Source organism: Thamnophis elegans, chromosome 14 (genome assembly GCF_009769535.1).
Source record: "Thamnophis elegans isolate rThaEle1 chromosome 14, rThaEle1.pri, whole genome shotgun sequence".
Classification (NCBI taxonomy): domain Eukaryota; kingdom Metazoa; phylum Chordata; class Lepidosauria; order Squamata; family Colubridae; genus Thamnophis; species Thamnophis elegans.
The window spans coordinates 17,800,826-17,827,132 of NC_045554.1; the positions used below are offsets into that span (position 1 = coordinate 17,800,826).

The 26,307-nt window shown below is 43.8% G+C and overlaps 1 protein-coding gene across 2 annotated transcripts in view; it reads right to left on the reverse strand.

Moving 5' to 3' along the window:
- Nucleotides 1–26,307, reverse strand: part of LMF1 (lipase maturation factor 1) — a 206,513-nt gene that overhangs the window by 163,106 nt on the left and 17,100 nt on the right. The window contains exons 2-3 of one of the 2 annotated variants that reach the window (XM_032231200.1): nt 25,416–25,725; nt 1,588–1,598 (exon numbers count right to left, since the gene is read on the reverse strand). The exons of the other annotated variant lie outside the window; for it this stretch is intronic. Coding sequence (XP_032087091.1) covers nt 1,588–1,598; nt 25,416–25,725 — 321 coding nt within the window. The remainder of the gene's footprint in view (nt 1–1,587; nt 1,599–25,415; nt 25,726–26,307) is intronic. 2 annotated transcript variants of the gene reach the window in all.

Here is a 26,307-nt window from a genome sequence, read left to right on the forward strand (position 1 = left end):
GTCTCCTCTGGTTCTTCTTTTCATTAAACTAGACATTCCCAGTTCCTGCAACCGTTCTTCATATTTTTAGCCTCCAGTCCCCTAATCATCTTGGTTGCTCTTCTCTGCATTCTTTCTAGAGTCTCCATTTTATTAAAATGAAATTGAGAAAATTTATAAAAGATATAATTTTTGATTATTATTTTTTAAAATCGATTTTCATCCACCCTGCATGGAACCTGCTAGTTAGAAAAGAAAAATGAAATTCTCATTCTGCCTGTGGTCAAGAGGCAAAGCTCGGGTGTTAGCAAATTGTCTCCATCTGAGTGGATTTTTTTTTTAAAGTCTTGTGGAACACCGTCTGAAAGTGCCTAACCCTAACCCTAGCAGGGCTTGGAGGCAGCATAAGAAACTAGGGCAGTGATGGCGAATCTTCTTGTTGTCCGTGAGCCGAAAGTGTGCATATGCGAGCGAGACAGCTCATGCACCCGCACCCATAATGCAATATGCATGTGACACCCCGCCTCCATGCCCCACCCCTTGTGCATGCACACATGACCCCCACGCTCCCCCTGCATATGTGCGTGCAACCCCCCCCCCTGCGCTCCATTTTGGGCCTAATTGGCCCCCCTGCAGTCTCCTGGGACCTAAATGGGCTCCCCCCCGCATATACGTACATGAACCCCCTGTGCATGCAGGCGCATCTCCTGCATTTGCCACGCCCCTGCGCGTGCACGGCAGAGAGCGTAAAATCAGCTAGCCAGTGGGAGGCGCATGCGCATGTGTAGTGGAGCTGAGCTAAGGTGATGGCTTGCGTGCCCGTAGAGAAGGCTCTGGGTTCACAATCACGGAACTAGTGTCAACTCCTGTGACCCGTCAAATGCACACCCGACAAAGGCGCACCGACAAAACCGCGCCGAGAAAACTGCGATGTCAAAAGTGCTTCCACAAAAGAGCGCCGACAAAACCGCGCCCACAAAAGCGAGATTAGGGTTAAGGTAAGAGTTAGGGTTAGGGTTAGGTTTAGGTTTAGGGTTAGGTTTAGGGTTAGGGTTAGGGTTATTACGTTGTTATTACGTTGTTTTTGTGTTGTTTGTTGATGGCGCGCTTTCATTGGTGCGCTTCTGTGGGCGCGATTTCGACCTCGCGGTTTTCTCGCCATGCTTTTGACGGCGCGCTTTTGTTGGGTGCACATTTGTCGGTGAACCGTCAACTCCCCGCGTTTTCATGGGAGACAGGGAGGGGGAATACATTCCACGCATACTGTTGGCTGGAGTCGGATCTCAGATTATGACACAGACTGAGGGGAGGGAAGGAATAGGGGAAAGTTCAGAAATAAATCAAAGAAAGCACAGGCTTGACTGCGAACAGAACTTGCCTAATGGAGCTCCTAATAAATCACTGGTTTTGTATTAAAAACTTGACTCGATAATTATGATTCAATTAGGGCATCTTTAGGAAATCTGACAACTAGGGCCTTTAAGGCACGGGCATACCTGTTTCTAGAAAGGAAGGGAAAAAAGAGAGTAATTTAAAAAAAGATTACATACCCAAAAAGTGCATTGAAAAAAACAACTATTTGCGATGCTCTGAGTTATATTCACTTACCAAAGGAATACCTGCAAAATAAACAGGAGGAAAGAAAGAGTTAGAATATTTTGGAAGAGCCAACATTTTGTGCACGTATCTGTGAAAACAACCTCTCAAAGCAGGGCAGCAATGAATGTCTCCAAACTGGAAAAGGTTTCATTTCTTTTTGGCCTACGAGGCAATGGTGCCACCAAAATCTGAGGCAGAGACACACCCAAAAATGGTAGCGTAAGATTTATTATGGCTTTTGAAAAAAGATAATCCCAACTGAATCGCAAAACCTTGGTAAATGCTGGCTTTATCTAGCCCCGCCCACTCACCATTGTTCCCACCCATGATAGTTCTTACGCTCCACCCATAAAATGTTAAAATGGGGGGGTGGGGTGTCCAAAGAGGGAATTCTCATTCTCATATCTCTCGTAATTGTTTTTTGTTTTTTTCTTTGATAGCCAAGCTAAACTCTGCTCGGTTGTCAATCTTTTTGTTTTGTTTCTAAAATTTTCAAAAGACTTAAAAATAGGACGGGCCAGTGAGAGAATTTCACTGCCATCTAATGGAATTCTACACTCTACTTGAAGAATGGAAACACTGCCCAAATGCCTACAGCAGAATCTCAAAATTGCTCGTGCTGGGATTTTTAAAAAAATGTATTTTTGGGAGGAATTTAGTGGCTAATCATCATCATCATCATCATCATCATCATCATCATCATCATCACAATTCAGTAGTACAAATGATTCATTGGAATTTGTGCAAAAATTATAATATTAAAACAGCAACGAACTGGTGGGAACATAAGCCTGAAAAAGTCACCGAAAATCAGATGGTCAAGATCTTGTGGGATTTTCGCATACAGACAAAATACTGGTACATAATACACCAGACATCACACTGGTTGAGAAAAACAAGGTTACAATCATAGACATTGCAATGCCAGGTGATAGCAGGGTCGCTGAGAAGGAACATGAAAAAATTGCGAAATACCAGGACTTAAAACTTGAAATTCAACGATTATGGCACAAACCAGCAGTGGTAATTCCAGTGGTAATTGGCACACTGGGTGCTAATCCAAAAGCACTGGAATTATATTTAAAACAGTTAAAAATTGATAAAATCTCCATCAGTCAATTGCAAAAAGCCACACTGCTTGGATCTGTACGCATATTACAAAAATAGTTACGACGTCCTAGGCCCCTGGGTGAGGCCCGACTAGTAATCAATGCCAAATCCGGCGAAACAACTGGCTGCTGTGATACAATTCTGTTGTTGTGATGATAATAAGAATAATAGGTTTACACAGGTTCAGTAGAATCAGTTGCTAACTTTTTGTGCAGTTCTGCGAACCAGCTGAATAGTGTGCCTCCCCTCCCCACACCTGGCGCCATCTCGCCCCTCCTCTTCCAGCCACTCCTCGCTTCGCTGCCCGGCCGTTCACCCGGACACTCAACCACTCACTCAGCTGGGCGGCAGGGCTAGTAGCTAGGCCTGACAAGGATCGGCTGGGAGCGGAGGGGTGAGGCATAGCCAGGCATGGCAGGGAGAGGCTGGGTGAGGCGTAGTGAAGTTGAGTTGGCCACACCCACCCAGTCACATGCCCACCCAGACACGCCTACTCGCCGGTCACTAGGGCAGAGAACCGGGGTTACATTATTTGAATCTCACCACTGGTTGGGAGGGGGAGTTAAGAAAAGCTCCCACCCGCATGAAAAAGTAGCCTATTTTGGGGTGAAATTAATGGAGTTCTTAGAATGAAACAGGCCTCAGAGAAGAATGGCCCACAAAGAAATATCCAGACTGATTCACGTGATTATAAGGACATGTTTTGAAATCAAAGTGAGTACGAAACTTTGTTTTAACATATTTTTAGCCGTGTTCTCACACTACCAAATTCTTCTTTCCCCAAACTCTCAAAATTCCTTCCAAGAAAGAGCCTTCCCCAGATTCCAGGACTGCCCCATGTTCCTCGCCAACCTCCTCACTGTCCAACTCTGCTGCCAGCTCCATAGGCTGCTGGAGGACCACAACAACAGGTTCCTCCATATTCATTCACTGCTTCCATTCCTTGTCTTTTGCTCCTTAAATTTCTGGATTCTTTCTCAAACTCTGATCTACCCCAAACACCACTTGCTCCATCTTCCCTCTCCTCTTGATTCATTCACTCTTTCGTCCATTTGTCTGGTGACTTTTTTGTCCTCTGCATGTGATCAAAGCATCTCAATGTAGCTCCTTTGGAGACGTGCTTTTCTTTCAACCCTTATTCATTCAGCGCCCTTCACTTTTGACTGCTCCTCTTCTGATTCTTCCACACAGCCTTCTTCAGGAACACATTCCCATGACAGTCAACTCCCTTTTATGGGACACCTGACATTCCCAATTCTCACTTTCCCTATCATAAAATGGGCAAAGGCTTCATCCCCCCCCCCCCCGCAAACATCTATTTCTTGCAACCAACCAGGTTTCCTATATACCATATTTTTTTTAATTATAAGACGCACCTTTTCCCTCCAAAAGAGGCTGAAAATCTGGGTGCATCTTATACACTGAATACAGCAGTTTTGGCCTCCCGAACCTTCTCTCTCTTAGCAAAAATGGACATGCAGAGGGTTTGGGAGGCCTGCAAAGTGCTCCTGGGGGCTCAGGAGGGCAAAAATGAGCGAAAAAGGGCAATTTTTTACTCGCTTTTGCCCCCCGCCCAGCCCCCAGGAGCACTTTGCAGGCCTCTCAAACTCTATGCGTGCCCTGTTTTTCACAGAAAATGAGATATGCAGAGGGTTTGGGAGGCCTGCAGAGTGCAAAAACTTTTTTTTTAATTTACCTCCTCAAAATCTTGGTGCGTCTTATACTCTGATGTGTCTTATAGTCTGAAAAATACGGTAATCCTTCAATCCACATTTGCACATCTTAAAATTTACTTCTCCGGTTTCCCATCATTAGTAAACTGTTCCGACCCCCCTCATCCCACACCAACACACACTCCAAGCCAGAGATAAGTTACGGCATTTAATTAACAGACAGACAGGTCCTTGGCAGCAAATCGGCACAGACAAGCTTGGGCAGCAATAAACACAGATAAGGCTCAGCAGCAATCCAGCCTGCCAAGCTCACAGTAATGTCCTCCAACATTCAATCCTGCGTTGACTTCTGCACAGAGGGCTGTGTGCACAACGAGTCTTTTTATAGTCTGGAGAGGAGCCTAATGACCACCAGCTGAGTGCAATTACCTCCTGTAACTGTGCAAATGTTCCTGACACCTAGTAGCTCTTCGATGGCGTGCATCCAGGAACAACTCACTACTGGCATCCAGCTCATTCTCCCTTGTCCCCTCCCCACTGGTCCAAGGCTCAGGTGCCTCCTGGTGGCCAACCAGCCTCTCTGCACCCTGCTCGGAGTCGGAACCCTGTCCAGGGTCCTCCACATCCTCCAGAGCCGACTCATAGGGCCCCTCGCTGTCGGAATCTGGTGGCAGCTCCAACGGCTCCTGCTGGGCCACAACAGTAAACATCCTACACTAAGTCCCAAAGATTAATGTACTTACTTACCTCCCTGTGGTCACATGATCAAAATTCAGATGATTGGCTCATACTTATGACTGTTGCTGCGTCTCAAGGTCACGTGATCCCTTTTTGCGACCTTCTGCCAAGCGAAGTCCATGAGGAAGCCGGACTCACTTAATAACAGAGTTACTAACTCATCAATTGTGGTGTTTCACTTAACAACTGTGGCAAAAAAGGTTGCAAAATGGGGCAAAATTGACTTGACAAATGTCTTGCTTAACAGCAGAAATTTTGGGCTCAATTGTGGTAATAAGTTGAGGACTTCCTGTATACAATATTCATATGCCCAACCAATCCAGTTCTAACACCAAAGCTTTCTATCTATAAACTATTGAATATTTTTCTCCTATCCATTCCAATGTCTGCAGCTCTTCCTTTTATTTGCCTTTTTTTCTTCTTTCTGCCTCTTCTGTTTCATCATTCGCTACCGTGTTTCCCCAAAAATAAGGCAGGGTCTTATTTTCTTTTGACCTCCGAAATAAGTACTTGGCCTTATTTTTGGGGAGGTCGTATTATTTTTGAGGTGCAGGAGGCGGCGAGCGGGGTCACCTCATGGCTGCTGCCGTGTTGCAGTGTTTTCAGGGAGGGCTTATTTTAGCGCATGCGCTCAAAAGCCCAATTGGGCTTATTATCCTTGGGAGGGCTTATTTTGAGAGAAACAGAATAGTAACCTCTTCCATGCTCCCGATTAGTGTAATTCCACAACTTTTCTGGCCCTTCAGCGACATTAAATCTTTTCATTCTCTTCCAAACAGCTTGGCAGCTGCTTTCTTTGCCTCCAATTTCTGCTAATTCTACTGGGAGAGCGTCATCTATTCTTCATTCACGGCTGATGCTTCTTTCAACCTGCAGTCATTCAATCTTTCACTCCGGTTTCCTTCCCATCTTCCCTTTTCCTCCATGTTCCTTTTCTGCCAAGATCTACTCTCGTGGCCAGAAACAAATGGCCAGTCCTTCTTCCAGAGCCTCTCATGGTCCCATCCCTTCGTCAACTCTTTCGGTCTTTCCTCACAGATAATGGAAGCAATACTTTCAGGTTTATATCCATCCCTTTAACATGCATGCATGCATACAAAGGGGTGTATTAGTAGTGGGTTCCGGATCCTGTTCCAACCGGTATGGTTGGAAAGGGCCCAGAGTCATGCACATGGTTGTGTGCAGTGCACAGCGCACGCATGCATCCTAGCGCACATCGACACCTCCGCAACGCTCCAGTTGCTCGCCAGAGCGTCATGCAGGTGTTGTATGTGCCTTGCGTGTGCACGGGGGTGCCGAAGATTTTAAAGACAGGTAAGGAGCACTGTACCGGAGTGTACCGCCTGCAACCCACCACTGGGGCGTATGTGTATCCACACATACACTATATTGCCAAAAGTATTCGCTCACCTGCCTTTACTTGCATATGAACTTATATTGGCTCCCAATAGATGTTCAGATGTAATTCAAGTTTCCTGGTTATTGCCTTTAAAGCTTTAGATACCATAGAACCGAGCTACTTGCAGGACTACCTGCTCCCCTCAACCTCTGCCTGCCCCATGCCTTCCCATATGACATGCCGCTTGCTCCAGATCTCTGCTGACTGATGTCTAATGGATGTTGTTACAAATTCTCTACCCAATACTCATATTAATACAGAACAGATAAATGAAAATCAGTCTGATAAAATCCAGACTAACTACAATTAGCACAAAGAATAAGGAAAAAAGTCATTAATTTGGAGAAGTCATGTTATAACTGATATGCATCAGTAGGATAATAAAAATGAATGAAGCATGGAGTAGACTAAGGAAATATCTAGCCACATTATGGGCACTAATGCAGTGTCAGTGACTCAACAGTGAATCCAAAGGGGAAACAAATACTAACAGCAATTCAGTCGGGAAGACACAATCAAAGATTAAATACTGTAAGTTCATATGCGAGTAAAGGCAGGTGAGCGAATACTTTTGGCAATATAGTGTATATCCACATGTACACATACATATTGTTGGGTGCATACTGTGTCTGTGTGTGTGTGTACGTGCGCGCACTGTATAGAGAGAAAGAGGAAGGGAAAACATGAGGGAGAGGGAGAGAAACAGAGAGAGAGAGAAACGGAGAGAAAGGGCAAGACACAGGGAGAGAGAAAGAAGGAGAGAGAAGGAGAGGGAGAAAAGGAGAGAAAGGGAGACAGAAAGGGGGACAGAAAGGGGGAGACAGAGAGAAAGGGGGGAGAGAGAAAGGGAGGGACAGAGGGGGAGAGAGAAAAGAAGAGGAAGAGAGAGAAAGGGAGAGGGATGTTTCAATCTTGTAATCAAACCAAAGCAGACCATTTTCAAAGATGCTCACTAAACTGTCTCCTCTCATTTGTGTTTATGTGTGTGTGTGTGTGTGAGAGAGAGAGGGGGGGGGGGAGAGAGAGGGAGGGAGGGAGAGGGAAAGAAAACTATCAAAGACGATTGCAGTGCAAGCTCTTTTGCATCTTTGTCATGACACCGTACACCCAAAAGGGCTTGCAGCATCTTGTGCTGCTGCAACGCCGCTTTCCTCTTGTTGGCACTCTGTCCGCCGGGAAAGAACCTTGACGAGGAAGGGAAACTGGAGCCTGCAGAGTGGATCACAGAGCCTCCCTGCAAGGAGACCACAGCAAACCACTTTCACACTGCGGCCAAAACCACCCGATCCCCAGGTTCTCTCTTCCATCGCTTTTCTCAAGATTCTCGTTCACAGCCCACTGCTGCTGCTTTAAGCTGAGAGTTCACTTTCACTGACCACAGCACCAGCTGCTCATCCTCTGTCCCCAAATGTCCAGTCTTTTCCTCTTGCCCCAAATTAAAGAGCGTTATTTGCAAAGACAACACAGGAACCTTGGACACCAGGGAGAGTTTCCTGGCCTCTGTGCAGAGAGGCCAAAATCAAATCAGATTCCATGAGAAGCTGCTGGAAGCCCTATCACTGAAGATATACATACATACATACATACATACATACATACATACATACATACATACATACATATATATATAAAATTTGTGCTGATAAATAAATAAAGGGAGAGCACAAATATAACACAAATATAACAAAGGCAACAGTAAAAATATTGGGTTTCTGTTGTGATGGACTCTTGTGACGAGCCGATTGACAGATAATGGAAGCTGTTAGCTTCCTCCCATAATTGGGGCATACCAGGGGTTGTGACACTAAATAAATATGACACAAGGTCCCTTCCAACTCTATTATTCTATCTTCTATTTACCAGAGGAGTAAATGGTTCTGTGTCCCCTTTACTGTGGCTTCATGAGCAGTCCTGCAGTCACAAAGATTCACATTTGAGGGCTATTTCTTAGAGGGATAAAATCTCTCTCTTTTTCTACATGATGTTTGTTACACAGACGTCACCACACATTTTCATCCAGGAAGCATCCAGCCAAATTCCCTTTCAGATCATTGGAGGTCCCTTTTTCCAGGCAACTCGGAGGTGGATTCCTGACTTTCCAGTGGGCAGGTCTCAAAAGCTGTGCTTCCTCTGCCTGAAGCATGGATGGCACTGTGGGAATAAAGCCACAGGGTTCCCAGGCTCCTCTCTCCAATGCTTTCCAGATAGAGTGACCAGCCAAGACGAAGCATCTTCCGGAGCATGCTGGCTGGAGATGAACTGCAAGCCAATGCATTCCGAAGGGGTTGGATTGAGGAAAGCCCCCTTGGATGGTTTGCCATGGCACAAGGGCAGCCCACAAACCAGAGGAAGGGTCCCCTGTACCACTTGCATCCACCCCATGGCTTTGGGTGACCCATTCTGGAAATGATGCTTCCTCTCTTACCCTGCATCCTCCTGATGGACAACATAGGATGAGGACATATTAATGCCCACAGGGGAAGGCAGCTTGAAACTACATTGAAATATCTTTGAATATTAGTATTATTGAGAAGACTAGTATTAATAATATTGAAATGATATATTCCATGTCAATAAACTACTTTTTCCTTGTTCTCTGTGGGATCTTTCCATCTGGTCCTAGATCTGTTCTCTTGCTCTTCAATCTTAATTGTCCAGAAGAATTGGACACTCAAGTCTCTGCAGCCATTTTTTAAATGAATTAGTTGAATATTAACCAGTACATCTAGAAAACATGAAATATACTAGGCCATCCACAGCCTAACAAGAGTAACTGGATGTAGACTTAAAAGGCCTGGACCATCTGCCACTTACAGATTAACAGAGTTGGAACGGACCTTGGAGGTCATCTACTCCAACCCCCTACCCAAGCAGGAGATCCTACACCATTTCTGACAGATGGCAGTCCAGTCTCTTCTTGAAAGCTTCCAGGGATGAAGCTTCCATACCTTCCAAAGGCAACTTCTGTTCCAGGGGTTGATTGTTCTCACTATCAGAAAGTTCCTCCTTATTTCGAGATTGAATCTCTCCTTGTTCAGTTTCCATCCATTATTCCTTGTCTGGCCTTCAGGTGCTTTGGAGAATAGCTTGACCCCGCCCCCTTCCTCTCTGTGGCAGCCCCTCAAATATTGGAAGACTGCTATCCTGTCTCCCCGGTCCTTCACTAGACTAGCCATGCCCAGTTCCTACAACTTTCATCATTATGTTTTATCCTCCAGTCCCCTCATCATCCTGGTTACTCTTCTCTGCACTCTTTCTTAGTGTCTCAAAATCTTTATTTGAAGAGCAGGCAATTCCAATCAGGGTGGACAAAAATTGTTTATTATTTTTTTACAAATTTATTTTAATACAATGCTTTTGGAGCAAAAATCTATCTAAAGATAGTTTTCTATTTAAGATACATTCATAATTTAATTTATTCAGCATGAAATGGAGCTTGGTTGTGCAGGATGAGGCTGTATATTCTGAAATGTTGGGACTGTCGGTGAGTCAACAGCGGGTCGGAGAAGGAGCCGCTGTGGGCGAGAGACGACAGCTGCTCTTCAACAATTACGATTTAAATCAAGTTGGTTTAAATCAAGCCTTTTTACTAGTGATTTAAATCGACTTGATTTAAATCAAATCCACCCTGGTTCCAATTAGGGTTAGGGTTAATTAAAAGGAAAAAAAAACCTATTTTGCTTCTGAAACTGCTTTCCAGGGAAAAGAGAAAGAAAGCCAAGGTGGCGCAGTGGTCAGAGTGCAGTACTGCAGCCCACTTCAGCTGACTGCTATCTGCAGTTCGGCAGTTCAAATCTCACCGGCTCAAGGTTGACTCAGCCTTCCATCCTTCCGAGGTGAGTGAAATGAGGACCCAGGCTGTGGGGGCAATATGCTGACTCTGTAAATCGCTTAGAGAGGGCTGAAAGCCCTATGAAGCGGTATATAAGTCTAACTGCTATTGCTATTGCTATTGCTATTGCTATCTTGTTAAAATTCCTTCTGGTGACTCACATTCAACGTGGGAACCATTTTCTTTTCTTTTTTAAAAAAAGAATTTTTATTTTTTAAAGATAAACTTACACATACAAAGCATAAAACATAAAAACATCTTCCAGTTACATCCAGTGTGTCGGTTGATTACAAAACGTTTGTGCATCCTCTCCATAGTCCTTACTTACAATGTATATAAAGTCTCATATTATCAATCTAATATATATGTATACATTATTATCATTATTAATCTTTTGTTTGACTATAACTATTATTCCTTCATTTTATACAAGATATTCTAAATTTTGGATTAATTTAGATTATAACAATTCATTACCTCCTCCTAAATCCATCCAATAATAATACATCTTTATGTTATATTGTGTGTCATTCCATTGTCCTTGTATTGTAAAATTCTCAGCCATATTTCATTTCCATATTTTTTTTGTCTAACCATTGGTAAAATATATCCCATATCTTATAAAATTCTTTATCTTCTTGTTCTCTGATTTCAAATGTCAATTTACTCATTTTAACACATTCCATTATTTTATGAATAACTTCCTCCTGCGTTGGTATTTTCTCATTTTTCCAGTTTTTAGCAAATACAATTCTAGCCGCTGTTAACACATTTACAATCAAATATTTCAATCCTCTACTATATGTTTCCGGTAAAATCCCCAATAAAAATATCTCTGGTTTAAAATCAATATGTTTTTCTATCATTTTTTCCAACCATGTGCGGGAACCATTTTCTAAGGATGATGCGAAGGTGCTATTTTTTTCATTGAAAAATCCTCTCTCCAGCTGCTTGCAGCCTATCACTGTTCCCTCTAAGGTGCGTGGCTGCGCACATGGCAAGAAAACACCGTGCAGGACTTTTCAACTCCCGTGCAGTGATTTCTACAGGCTCCGGCAGCTGGGGAGGAGGTCCTTTGCAGGCGCTGGTCAACTGGCCCTGGACTTGTTTTGATGAGCACAGGGCGACTGACGGTAATTGTGATGCCCCAAAGCCCCCGCCACCACCAACTAACTGCTGCTGCCTTCTCCTCCTCTAACAGCACCGCCGGATTTGCTGCCTGGCGTTGCGGCTTTGAGGAGCCTTGAGGCTACGGGAGCCAGTAGGAAGGCAGCGGAGGGGCGGGAGCAGGAAAAAAAAGCCCCAATGGCTCCTCAAAAGCACGGCAGTGGAGGAGGGGGCAGGGGTAACGTGGAGCTCAGGTGCTCCGAGCAGAGGGGGAGCCGCGGGAGCTTTTGCAGCTTCACCTCAGCCGCAGTGCTGGGCAGCAAATGTGGTGGTGCTGTTGGAGGAGGAGGAGATGGCAGCAGTTATTCTAGTTATTGCAATGAGCAATACTCATTGCTTCCATTATTGTAATCTTCATGCCTGAAAGATGACCTTTCTATTTTAAAAGTAAATTATTTATGGAAAAAAACCCAGTATCCATTTCAGGTTATGTAAGTAAAGTTAGATAGCTATAGAAAGTACAGACTAATATCTGTTTATATTTTGGGCTGTCTAAGGTCTTATTGCAGAATATTCCTAAAAAATTGACAAGAGCTTCCCTTATGTCTCGTATCATTATTATTATAATTTCCAAAATGCCAGAAGAGTAGTTGAGTGCAAGGAATTGCAGAGAAAGTCATCCAGCCTTGATTGAAAGGAAAAACTGAACATAACTCTATACAATGAAATGCCAGTAGTGTTTAAGCTTGTTCATGTTCCAGCAGAGTGGCTTGCTAAAGTGACTGTTTCATGTAAATTGAACTGAAGTTGTCCATTTAAAGTTGCATGTGGCAATCTAAGCATAGTGTCTTACATTCTCTTACAGCCCATATCAAATATTTATCCCCATCCAAGATGGATGATGGTCCTCTAGGAATAATGTATAAAAACTGGAGGAGTTGAGAGTATTATCTTAAGATGCCATCCTTTGTTTGATCTATATTGGGACTTTTAGGGTTGACAGGTTTCTACTTGATGATTAGACCCATCATTCCAACTTTGTAAGAGATGCTGGTGTTTATTATGAATGGCTTTAGGGGGTTGTTCTTGTTTTATGGAATTTGTACCCTAACCTGCAGATCTTTAGCAATTCAAACTATTTTCTAAAAGCAGCCTTACTTGATCATATTTGTACATTGTTGTTGGCTGGTTTCAAAGAAAATACAGGAAATCATCAATTAGATGTTATTTGGTTGAATACAAGGATTCCTGATTAATACTCCAACTTCAGACAGGACTGTTTTAACTGTAACATAAGGCAATGGATTTCTGAAACACTGCTACAGTATGGGATTCCTTAGGAAGGTAACAGGAAGAAATTATGTTACAGAGAGATTGGTATTAATATGCTCCATGATTTATTACAAAAAAAAATGTTGACTTGCAAATTTGCCAGCTGAAGGAAGAGCTATCCCACAAAGAGCAAAGTCATAGCAGAGAATTGGAAGGAATGAGGCTTGAGGTTACCCAACTAACATGGGAACTGCATCAATGTGAAATCACAATTGCTTCTTCTTTGGGTTCTACTTTAAGCTTAGAGCAACAACTAAAAATAGAGAATGAAAAAGTGGAGCAAAAGACAATAGAGCACACAAGTCTTAAAGCTGTCAAGTTTGAACACCTCTGGGTTTTTTTTTTCCTAAAGGGTTAGAGGTGCAAGGATCTTGTAACCTGACAGCTTTAAGACTTGCGCATTTCAATGCCAGAGTTCCTGAGCCAACATTTTGGTTGCTAAGCAGGAGCGTTGTTAAGTGATACTGATATTATATAACACTTTTAATTAAGCGGGTACCTTGAATAAACATAACTTTGAGTTTCAAATAATACTGATTTCATTGTTGTCTTAGGTAACATCTGTGAAAAAAATTCAGGTGCTCAGGCATGAAAATGTGCCGCTCAAACACTATACTTTTCTGCTCACACTGAAAAAAAATTAGAGGGAACATTGCAGCCTATACTTAAGTTTTTTCTCTAAATCCCATCGGGGCACTTCAGACTGAAGAATTTTCCCGGAGGCCTCCTGGTTCATCAACAGGCCTGCTGTTATTGCAAAGAGGGAGACACAGGCCTGGAGAAATCGGCTACCCATGAAGATACATGGAGAAATCACCCAGCCCAATTTCTCTGCAACTTGCAGTCATGGGGGACCTCAAAAGGCCAGAGGTCGATTCCAGATGCTCTGCTTTGACGTCCTTTGACGGCAGAAGAAGAGGGTACAGCCGTGTGAAGTACAGGCAGTCCTCCACTTACAACAGTTCGTTTAGTGACTGTTCAAACTTACAATGGCAGTGGAAAAAGTGGCTTGTGACTGTTTTTTTCACACTTATGACTATTGAAGCATCCAGATTTACAGTTGGACGCTTGGCAACTGGTTCATACTTATGACCATTGTTGTGTCCCAAAGTCACGTGATCACCTTGCATGACCTTCTGACAAGTGTTACTAATTTAACCACTGCAGTGATTCACTTAACAAATAGCAATAGCGCTTAGACTTATATACCGCTTCACAGTGCTTTTAACCTCTAAGCGGTTTAGAGTCAGCCTATTTGCCCTTAACAATCTGGGTCCTCATTTTACTCACCTTGGAAGGACGGAAGGCTGAGTCAACCTTGAACCTGGTGAGATTCGAACTGCCAAATTGCAGGCAGTTGGCAGGCAGCAGTAGCCCTGAAATACTGCACTCTAACCACTGCGCCACCACCTCAATGTGGCAAGTAAAGTCGTAAAATGGGGCATCACTCACTGAAATGTCTCACGTAGCAACATAAATTTTGGGCATAAGTCGAGGACTAGCTGCCATTGCTTAGCTTATTATCCTTATCGTAGGGAACTCCATCACCAAGTTTCCTTAGAGTGGTTGTATCTCAACCTTAGCAACTTTAAGATGTGTGGACTCCCAGGATTCCCCAACCGACCATTCCCCAGAATCCCCCATGCTGGCTGGAGAATTCTGTGAGCTGTAGTCCACACATCTTAAACTTGCCAAGAGCGGAGAAACTCTGGCTTAAGAGTTTCATCATCGTCAGGATGACAACCAGATAAAAAGAGCGCTGTTCTATCATATATGATGGACCTGTCCGCAAACTCAAAAATATTGGATGAAAATTTGTAAATGGATACAACAAATTACAGAGAAACAAATATAATACAAACCGGAACTCTTTCTGCTGGGAATAACCAAGGGGAAATATAGAAAGAAAATTAAATACATACTAACACACCTGTTGACCACAGCTAGAATAACATTTGCCCAATGCTGGAAACAAAGTAATATTCCCTTAGAAAATGTCAGGTTGTGCAGAAATGGACAAGTTAACATTAAGATTAAAGGTCAGAGAAGAGTCTGAATACTATGAAATTTGGGATAACTGGTGTAAATGGTTGCATAACAGGAATAAAGTTAATTCAGCCGAGAAACAATAGAGAAATGTATAGAATTGTAGAGGAATGTTTATAAATAAAGAAGTGATATAAAATTGATATATACAGGAATGATGACATAACAATGTTAATGTGATGATTGTAAGATGTTATAGAGGGAAAAAACAATAAAAAAATCTGCTTTAAAAAAAAAAGAGCACTAAACATGAGGAACCAAACGTTCATATTTGAAGTTGGGACTTCTCAGGTCTTCCATAGCCTGATGATTTCTTTCCCCTCAACGTCTGATCTTTCAAGCCGGCGATGATAATTACTCCCTCCTGACATCAGCTATCACTAAGATGTAATTTCGGGAACCAAAAATATGTTTCTGATTAGCCTCGTTAGCGCTGCTTGCCTGGCAACGCCGTGACTGGGTCACATGGTACAAATCTGGGCTTCATTAATATGTCCTATCAGCTGCACACACACGGCCGTCTTTGAAACGGATACCCCCTGGCCCTCCAGCCCCCCCAACCCCATATCAAAAAGAGGTGCCAAAATCTGCTTCCTCTACAGGAAGGATGGAACCCCCCTCCCCGGGATCCTTTAACTTTGGGTTTCAGTTTCTAGAAATCTTTTTTCTTTTTCCCACTAGGAAGGAGGAGAAGGACTGGAGAATGCAACTCGGTGCTTTCTGATAAACAAAGGCAAGCTTGAAAGTTTATTGCCAAAGAAGCAAGCAAATGGAATTTTAAGAAAGGAGCATTATGCTGTTTGTTTGTAATGCAAAGTTGGTTTTTTGGAAATAGCAAGCACGATGCAAAATGCCTCTTAAAAAAAGCAAGATCTTCTATCTAAAATCACCAAATTGGCAAATTATCTGCTGCCATCAAATAATATTGTTTCTTTCATCTGTTTTTTTTTTAGTGTCACCATACTCAACAAGAAAAACAAACAAACAGTCCTACCCTATTGTCTTTAACAGGGTCAAGCAAATCTTCCCTAGATGAGTTTGGTTACAACTTTCAAAAAAATCAGAGTAGCTATAAATCTGGCCTCAGGTAAAAGCTTATGGTATCAACCTGGATCCACTATCTATATCTATATATCTATCTCCATCTTTATCTCTATCTCTCTATCTATAATGACTTACTTTCTGGAAACAAATACTGTGGGGGTAAGACACCCCTAACACTCCTCGGGGTGTGTGTTCTGTTAAGATGCAGCCTGTTGTGCCTTCAATTGGCTTCTACTGTACTGCCGTAAAATGACTTCTACTGTACAGCACAGTGGAGTTGCCATGGTAATGGTTTCACAGTACTCCACAAGCAGGTGTCCTCTGGTAATGGAGAAGATCCAGCATTAGAAATTATGTTTGGTCTAGGCATTTCCCCCTTATAAATAAGTACCCAGGCAATGGCGAGTTATCAGCTAGTCAAAAAATAATTATGGATGCCCAATGTCTCCAAATGAAGGTCAACTGAAATCCTAATCTTGAGAAGAACAGATAAGGTAGGTTGTTCCCATTTTGAGATGGCACTGCTGGCGATACCAGGAAACCAGGTATGATTTTGGCTGGCCTGCTGTGATCCCATGGAAACTTTTTCATCTGTGCAAAGGACCTGTTATCCCCAAAAAAGGCCTAGGCAGCTTATGTTAATATTCAGCTTAACAGTTAAAAACTTCCTACTTCTTTAAATCACCCCATAACAAAAGAACTGCACCATAAAAACACAATGCAGCAGGAAGATTTCATTGAAAGTGCACACTTACTGAAAAGGAATTTACTGCAATTTACCATCTTCTGGAAGTTGTTAATAAGGAAGTGAGACAGGTGCCTTTGGCTGGGAGTTTCTGAACTCAAATACAAATACCAGTTTTGCAAGAAGAACAATAGTTACAATCCTATAGATTACCCTTTTGAAAGGGTTGATTTGGGCGTTCTTCAGTTAGAAATATTTTTAAAGATAAACAATGTTCAGAACGTATATTTTTAAAAATATGTTATTTCCATCTGTTGCATCCTCCCAAAGCGACCGACAGCCGCAGCCAGAGCCGGAAGGAGAACTGATTGGCTCTGGCACGGCTGCCGGGAGAATTACACTTCCCTGATTGGTTCCCAGCCTGACAGCTGTCAAGTATAAATAGCTGTCAGGCGGGCGTTGTGTCATTCTTCTTGTTCTTGTTGAAGAGTTCTGTTCCAATAAAGTCTGTTGAAAGAACCCTCTCCTCAGTGCTTAAGTATTCAAAACCATCCTTACCCACAAATTGTACAGGTAGTCCTTATTTAGCAATTACAATTGATTTAGTAAGACCACACCTAGAATATTACATCCAGTTTTGGTCACCAGACTATAAAAAAAGATGTTGAGAATCCAGAAAGAGTGCAGAGAAGAGCAACCAAGAGGATGAGGGGACTGGAGACTAAAACATACGATGAACAGTTGCAGGAACTGGGCCTGGCTAGTCTAGTGAAGAGAAGGACCAGGGGAGACATGAGAGCAGTCTTCCAATACTTGAGGGGCTGCCACAGAGAGGAGGGGGTCAAACTATTCTACAAAGCACTCGAAGGCCAGACAAGGAACAATGGATGAAAACTGAACAAGGAGAGATTCAACCTGGAAATAAGGAGAGATTTTCTGGCAGTGAGAACAATCAACCCATGGAACAGAAGTTGCTTTCAGAAGTTGTGGGAGCTTCATCACTGGAGGCTTTCAGGAAGAGTTCTTCCACCTTTCAGAAATGCTTGGGTGGGGGGAGGGGATGTTGGACTAGAAGACCCATAAGATCCCTTCCAACTCTGTTAATCTGTTATCTGTTAACCTGGTCATTAAGCCAAATGGTCACTAAGTGGCTGGCCTTATGATCTTACTTTCATCTTTCCTTTGCTCTGCCTGAAGTTGTTTTTTTTTTGTCACTGTCATCGCTGCAAACAGTTGCTAAATGAGGCAACTGCTAAACAAGGACTACCTGCATTCATTACCCTATAACTATAGTTGGTGCAAAATGCAGTGGCCCCATGGTTTTGTGCAGACCCCCGTGTAGACATGTATCACCTCTCCTGCAGAAGCTGCATTGGCTGCCGATTTGCTTCCGGGTGCAATTCAAGGTGCTGGTTGTCACCTTGAAAGCCCTTCATGGCTTGGGACCAGATGATCGGAGGGACCGTCTCTTGCCCATCACATCTGACCCATCGGAGCGGGGAGGCAGGGAAGGCTGGGGGTCCCATCCCCGAGGGAGATACACCTGGTGGGACCCAGAAGAAGGGCCTTCTCCATGGTGGCTCCCTCTCTCTGGAACATCATCCCCCCAGAGATTAGAATGGCCCCCACTCTAGCACTCTTCCGGAAGGCGCTGAAGACCTGGTTCTGCCAGCCGGCCTGGGGAATCCCTGGAGCCTATTAAATGGCTCGTGTGATGTGTTGTTGCTGGGGTGGGGACGTGGGAGGTGGGGAGTGATTTTGTTATATTGTACAATATTAATTTACTTGATTCTTTTTGTTAGTTTTTATTGTTTTAATTGTGGGTTTTATTCTGTAAGCCGCCTTGAGTCACCATGGGCGAATAGGCGATAATATAAATTTAATAAATAAAATAAATACTGTATTTTGTGGAGTATAAGATGTACATCCCCCCAAAAAAGAGGGTGAAAATCTGGGTGCGTCTTATACACTGAATACAGCATTTTTGGCCTCCCGAAACCCTGCCCACTTTGCAAAAATGACTGTGCATAGCCTTTAGGAGGCTTCCAGAGTGCTCCTGGGGGCTGGGAAGGGCAGAAATGAAGGGCAGAAAATGGCCTGTTTTTTTCTCATTTTTGCCAACCACACCCTGCCCCCAGGAGGACTCTACAGGCCTCCTAAAGGCTATGCATGCATGCCCTTTCTTGGACAAAAAACTGGCCCGTTTTCATGAACAACAGGCCGTTTTTGGGAGGTATGCAGAATGCAAAAACAATTTTTAAAAAATTTGCCTATTCAAAATCTTGGTGTGTCTTATACTCCAAAAATATGATAAGTGATTCCATTTTGCCTCATTATGATTTTTCATGCGGTGTCAGAAAAGCTAGAAATGTCGGTATTCCTTGGTGCATGCCCAATTCACATCCTTGGGAAACCAGATAATAAATTGTATAGCCTGAACTGCTACTAGTTGACTCCTGTAGTGCTAAACCTCACCTCACACCCTCTCTCTCCCATGGCAACAATCTTAAAACAAATCCCTTTCTCCCTCAACATGTCTTCTGAGACATATTTGTGGTGCTCCAACTCCTTTAACACACACAGTCTATTTGCTCAAGGGAGCAGCTTGAATCTTTATACTTTGCAGTTTGGGTAACACCAGGTAGTTATGGTAGATGGCCTCTACAGGCAGAGTACCTGGGGACGCCTAGTGCCCACAAGGTGGACAAAAGATGTTACTCTAGAGAAGGTGTTTGGAGGAAATTAGAAGTGTTTTCTTTCTGGGGGTCAAAGCAATGGGGAATTTTCATATATATTATAAGCTAGACCAGTGGTAGTCAACCTGGTCCCTACCGCCCACTAATGGGCGTTCTAGCTTTCATGGTGGGCAGTAGGGGTTTGATGTAACTCTGTTTTATAAATTTTATAAAGTAAAGTTACTTCCCTACTTTATAAATCACCATTACTGTGGAACCAGTGGGCGGTTAGAAAATTTTACTACTAACAGATACAAAAGTGGGCGGTAGGTATAAAAAGGTTGACTATCCCTGAGCTAGACAATGAAGCCTAGCCTACAATATATATGAAATATATACCACTCTAATGGCAGAAAGTGAAGAGGAACTAAAGAACTTCTTGATGCGGGTGAAGAGTGTAAAGGTTGGCTTGCAACTCAACATTAAGAAAACTAAAGCATGGAATCCTCTCAATTCCTGGCAAATAGATGGGGAAGAAATGGAGGTAGTGACAGATTTTACTTTCCTGGGCTCCAAGATCACCGCAGATAGGAATTGCAGCCAAGAAATTAAAAGAGGCTTGCTCCTGGGGAGGAAAGCTATGGGAAATCTTAACAGCATACTAAAAAGCAGAGACATCACCCTGCCAACAAAAGTGCTTATAGTCGAGGCTATGGTTTTCCCAGTTGCAATGGATGACTGTGAAGGTTGGACCATAAGGAAGGCTGAGCACCAAAGGATGGAGGCCTTTGAACTCTGGTGCTGGAGAAGACTCCTGCGAGTCCCTTGGACTGCAAGGCGATCCAACCGGTCAGTCCTAGAGGAGATCAACCCTGCCTGCTCTTTAGAAGGCCAGATCCTGAAGAGGAAACTCAAAGACTTTGGCCACATAATGAGAAGGAAGGACTCCCTGGAGAAGAGCCTCATGCTGGGAACGATGGAGGGCAAAAGAAGAAGGGGATGACAGAGAATGAGGTGGCTGGATGGAGTTACTGAAGCAGTCGGCGTGAGCTTAAATGGACTCCAGGGGATGGTAGAGGACAAGAAGGCCTGGAGGAACATTGTCCAGGGTGTCACGTTGAGTCAGACACAACTTCGCAACTAACAACAACAAGACAATGAAGAAGGAAATATAAAGACATGTAAACAGTTGCAGGCTCTAATCTAAGAGATAGGCCTTAAAGGAAACGAATGCAACCACAGCAGAAGTGTCTTTTCTGGTCTTCTGGACCAGGGGGGAAAAAAGAAAGGATTGAAAAATAAAAACCAGGACAGTCCCACCAACTTCCTCTTGCCAGTTGGAGGGAAGTTGAAAAGAACTTGCCATGAAATCCACAGCGCTCAGCGCCTGAAACCTCCTAGCAAAAAACAAACAGACAGATGCTTTAAAAATTAAAATAAGGGACATAAAAAGAATAAATTGCTCCTCGCTGGCAGAAATGAAAGGGGGAAGCTCCATTTATCTACCTTTGAACTGGCTTCCCATGACTAACTTCACGCTGCCCGTCCAGCAATGGAAGGTTTTGATTCCAACAAAGAAGATGCAACACAGGCTAGAAAACAAAAGACGTGAAATGTGTCCATCCAGGTGCAGGGATTTGGGTGCCAAGGAAAACCTCTCCAGATGTTTCTGCCTGTGTGAGAGCCCACCCCTCTCGCTTTCCGGTCAGCACATCAGTAGCAAACCGGGATTCCTCCTCGGAGAGGGACACGGGGTCAATTCACGGGAAGAGGGAAGCTCAACTTGGGTGGACAAGGACAAGATCCGCTGTAGCTCTTCTGGTGTGGAGCAGAGAAAGTTCATTCCATTTCTCCAACCCATCCAGAGCCACAGAAGAGCTGGCTCTCCCCAGGCTTGGATCTCTCTCCATGAGCAGAGTCTAGCCAAAGGGAGGGGAAGTTTGGAGATAGATGATTGATAGATAGATAGATAGATAGATAGATAGATAGATAGATGATAGATAGATAGATAGATAGATAGATAGATAGATAGATAGATAGATAGATAGATAGATAGATAGAGGGGGGCAAGGATAGTTGATGCGCCAAATATAGCCTCTCCACTATCAAACGACAACCCGGCCTTCACGTGGTGCCCCCTGTTCCTACCAATCGGGCTCTGTCAACCCTTGGGACTGGCGTCCCCTTGGGTATATCCAGCCGAAACAGCTTCCATGGATCGCCATAACTTTCCATGGAAGTCGCCTATACCCACGTTGGGTGAAGAGGCGTCGAGTGAGTGAGTGAGATAGATAGATAGATAGATAGATCTCTCGCTCTCCCTCATTTCTCTCTCTCTCCCTTTCTCTCTCTCTCTGCATCTCTCTCTCACTCTCCTTTTCTCTCTCTCCCTTTCTTTCTCTCCCCCTTTCTCTCTCTCTCTCTTTCTCTCTCTCTCTCATTTCTCTCTCCCTCTCTTTTTCTCTCTCTCTTTCTCTCTCTCTCCCTTTCTCTCTCCCCCCTTTCTCTTTCTCTCTCTCTCTCCCTTTCTCTCTCTCCTGCCTTCTCTTTCTTTCTCTTTCTCTTTCTCTCTCTTTCTCTCTCTGTCTCTGTCTCTCATCTCTCCCTCCCCTTTTCTCTCTCCCTTTCTTTCTCTCTCTCCCTCTCTGTTTCTCTGTCTCTCTCTGTGTGTGTATGTTCCAGCATAACTCTGGAACACCTCCTGGAGAAAAATACTGTAGAGGTAAGACACCCTTAACACCCCTCGGTGTGTGCGTTCTGTTAAGATGCAGCCTGTTGTGCCTTTAAATGACTTCTACTGTACTGCCGTAAAATAGCTTCTACTTTACAGTGCAGTGGAGTTGCCATGGTAACGGCTTCCCAGTACTCCACAAGGGGCCTCCCTCTGGTAAGGGGGAAAATCCAACATTAGAAAATATGTTTGGTCCGGACATTTTCCCCCTATAAATAAATACCCAGGCAAGGCCGGGTTATCGGCTAGTCCAAGATAAGCCTGCAAAGGATTGGCAAGAGGATCTGAGGAACAAGCCAGCATAGCTGGCTGGAGAATTCTGGGAGTTGAAGTCCACAAGTCTTAAAGTTGCCAAGTTTGAAGACCTCTGATCTAAGTGGAGAGATTGCAGAGGAAGGGATTACAAGAGAGTAGGTTACGCTGGCTGAAGAATTCTGGGAGTTGAAGTTTCTAAGTCTTAAAGTTGCCAAGTTTGAAGACCTCTGTTCTAGAGTCACTGAGGCACTTCGGGGTTTCAAAACAAGTCCTGGGAAAAGGGATCGTTTTATTTCATGTGGCCAGCAAGGGTCAAGTTTCACTCCAGAGTCTTTACTTTCTTAAGTTTCAATTTCAAGAATCAAGGCACAATTGGCTCAAGAGGATTCTCTAGCAAGGCCTAGCAACTGTCATCGCAGTGTAAACACAACAATAATGACATGGTCTTGACCCTTTGCTAGGAATTTAAATCTAAAAAATAAAACACCAAATTTAACCACAAGCGAACAATCGCAGGAACAGGATCCTTTCACACAGCTCTTTCCCATATTGTGCTATCACTAAAATGAAGATAAATGGGAGAGTGGAGTAAAGCAGAAATTTCTCTTCCTTGTCTTATCACCAACCTTGATCAAACTGCCATTAACTCTTGATCATTAAAGCTACCAGTTGCCATAATTTACCTGGTCTAACAGGTGGACTCCGTCCACTTTGTGCAAACCGAAGAGGACGGCAGCAGTTACCCTAAGTAACCTTAGCCTAACAATCCAATCTCAAATATCCAAAGCAATTTCTAAAGAAAACCACAGTGCTAGAGTGATCCGTGCCTGAAAGGAGCTGCTTTTCAGAAGATATCTTGCAAGAAAGACGGTTGCAAGGGTTGCAAAGACTCAGCTCGGACCTCCGTTTGGGAGAGCAAGTGTGCACAGTGGTCAGCCAAGGGAGCATAACATTCTCTGTCCATAAGCTGCTCGCGGCCAGGACCTCCACAAAAGAGCTGCTCCTTTCAGTTCTATGGAAGATGTGACTCAGGGCATTTCACTTCCCCATCCAGGAGGAGCAGCCAAAACTCCTATGCGTTCACATCTATAAACTGGTTTTTGCAACACAGAAGGCCGTTTTCTTGATTTCCTACAGTACAAACATCCTCATTTTTATAGGAAGCCCCATCTGAGAAACGCAGCACAATCCTCTGACATTCCAAGCTGTACCTTGAAAATCCTCAAATATTGCATTACGTCACAACTTTGAATTCTTTTGCAGGTTGCTAAAACCTTTTCGCTGAAAACCACCTACTGCCACCTTGCCCATTGTGGCCTGCCAGTGGCCACCAGAGCTGGCAGCAGATTCGGACAGTGAGGAGATTGGGGAGCCACATGGGCCAGTCCTGGAATCTGGGGAAGGCTCTGATGAGGGCTCTGTGTTGGAGGCATAGATAGAGCCAGGGCCATCTGACAGTTATCAGCTGCCTTCGGAGTCAGTCATCAGTGAGGCACAGCTGGAGCCTGTTCCCAATGTGCGCATACGCAGAGTTGCCAGATAAGGGAACAGCTAAAGAACAGGGGTCAACTTGGGAGGAAGGCCACAGGTGGAGGATGAATGGCCCCACCCATAGGGAATAAAAGAGGAGTTAAAGGGGAGTGGAGTTTGCAGGAGACAATTAGTTTGCTTAATTGGTTCGTGACTCTCCAAGACTCCTTGCTAAGTTTTATAGATATCAGCCTGCTGGTTCTCCAAGCCAGATAAGGCCAGCTGGCTGAGGAATTCTGGGAATTAAAGTCCACAAGTCTTAAAGTTGCCATTGTTGGGGACTCCTGTTCAAGAGCATTGCCCTCTCCTCATTAAGTAGCTTCTAGCTTTGAGAAATTATTGGGCAATCTCTCCTTCTCCTGGTGGGGGGGGAGGGTCATTTAAATGCCCTACCCATATTCTCTGCTTACAGATTTGGGCAAGAGGGAGTCTGGGCAGCCACTATAATGGACTTTGTGTTTCTTCTTCTGGCTTATGGTCAGAGGAAGAAGAGGTCCAAGTAGAGAATTTCAAAGGCCTTTATACCCAGGTTCAGATGCAGACAGCTGCTTTGCAGTCTATCAACGTCCTATTTGATAGGACAATAAAAACAAGGCCAAAAAGGCTGAAAAACAGCTTCTATCCCAGAGCAGTAACTATATTGAATACTACGGTATAGTGCAATATTAATGCAATATCAGGGGTTTTCAATTCAATTGTATGGCATGTGAAGGATGCATGATGTACACTGTAGATAGCATTTGATTTCATTGTACAAGGTGCAATGACAATAAAGTAAACTAAGTATTTTTTTTCTTTTCAATTGGGTCTGATTCCCAAAGACTGCCTGGAGAAGTCCCTACAGTTTCCTTGGCAAGATTTTTCAGAAGTGGCTTGCCATTGCCTCTTTTTCTAGAGCTGAGAGAAAGTGACTGGCCCAAGACAGGGGTGAAATCCTCCCGGTTTGGCCCGGTTTGGCTGAACTGATAGGGACGATTGTTCCTGGTTCTGTGAACCAGTAGTAAAAAAAAAGCTTCTGACAATTGCACGGCTCAGCTGTGAGCTGGACGATCGTTGGGCCCTCTTTATTTCACTTTTTAAAGCATTTTTTACTACCTATACTACCTAAATGGGTGGTACTAAAAATGCTTTAAAAAGTGAAAAAAAAGTTGGCCACGCCCACCCAGTCACATGACACCCACACCTCCCATCAAACCACGCCCACAGAACCAGTGGGGAAAAAATTAGATTTCACCACTGGCCCAAGATCACCCAACTGGCTTCATGTCCAATCTTCTATTTTTTACCCTGGTGCTTTAACCATTACACTAAACTGGCTCTCCCACTTAAATTTCAAACTAAATCTAAAACAATTAAAGGCAAGAAGGGAAATAGGCGGGTATCACATCAGAGAAATTTGCCAATTCTCCAAGATCTGTGGTGACACAATGGTTAGAATGCAGCATTGTGGTCCGAGTCTGCCCACAGTCTGGAGTTCAATCCTGACTGGCTCAAGGTTGACTCAGCCTTCCATTCTTCCAAGGCTAGTAAAATGATGATCCAGATTATTGGGGGCAATATGCTGATTCTATAAATCCCTTGGCGAGAGCTGTAAAGCACTAAGTAAGGGGAGGTATATAAGTCTATTAAGGCAGGTATACGAGTCTGTTCTCAAGCAGGAAAGTATGAAGATAGACTTACCAGATCTGCCCCACGTTAATTAAGGAGAGGTAGATAATCCACACAGCAGTCATAAGAATCATGTTGGCAAATCCAGTGACCAGGACAAAAGCCGAGATGGCCAAACCAATGAGAGCGAAGGCATCAAGGATGCTGTCCATGCTGGACCAATCCAAGAACCAGATCAGAGTTGGGGCATAGCTTAATGTCTCCATGTTTATCCTGCCCTTGAAATGGCGCTTCACATTCTCCAAGAACAGTTTGCATGGTAGAAGCCCTCGGTCTCCGATAAGGGCTTTGTTTTGATGGTAGGCAACCAGAAAGGCAACAGCTGGAAGGAACAACAACAATAGTGAAGAGGAATCCCCAAAATTAACAAGCTACATTTGAGCAGTAGAACCTCTGTAGGAATTGAATAACATAGAATAACAGAGTCGGAAGGGACCTTGTAGGTCATCCAACTCCATGCACAAGCAGGAGATCTACAAGGTCCCTTCTACATGCACTAGAAAGCCTCCCTTGATGGAGCTCCTATAACTTCTGGAGGCAAGTTGTTCCATTGATTAATTGTTCCCACTGTCAGGACATTTCTCCTTAGTTTCAGGTTGCTTCTCTCCTTGGTTAGTTTCCAACCATTGTTTCTTGTCCTGCCTTCAGGTGCTTTGGAAAATAAATTGATCCCCTCCACTTTGTGGCAGCCCCTCAAATACTGGAATATTGCTAACCCTAACAGTTTGAGTCCCTTCATCTTCATCAACATGAGCCAGCAGGGTGTGGCAGCAGCCAAAAAAGCTAACACGATCCTTGGTTATATAAACACAGGCATAGAATCAAAATCAGGTGAAATATTAGCATCACTTTATAAAACCTTAGGAAGACCACACCTGGGATACAGCATCCCATTTAGATTGCA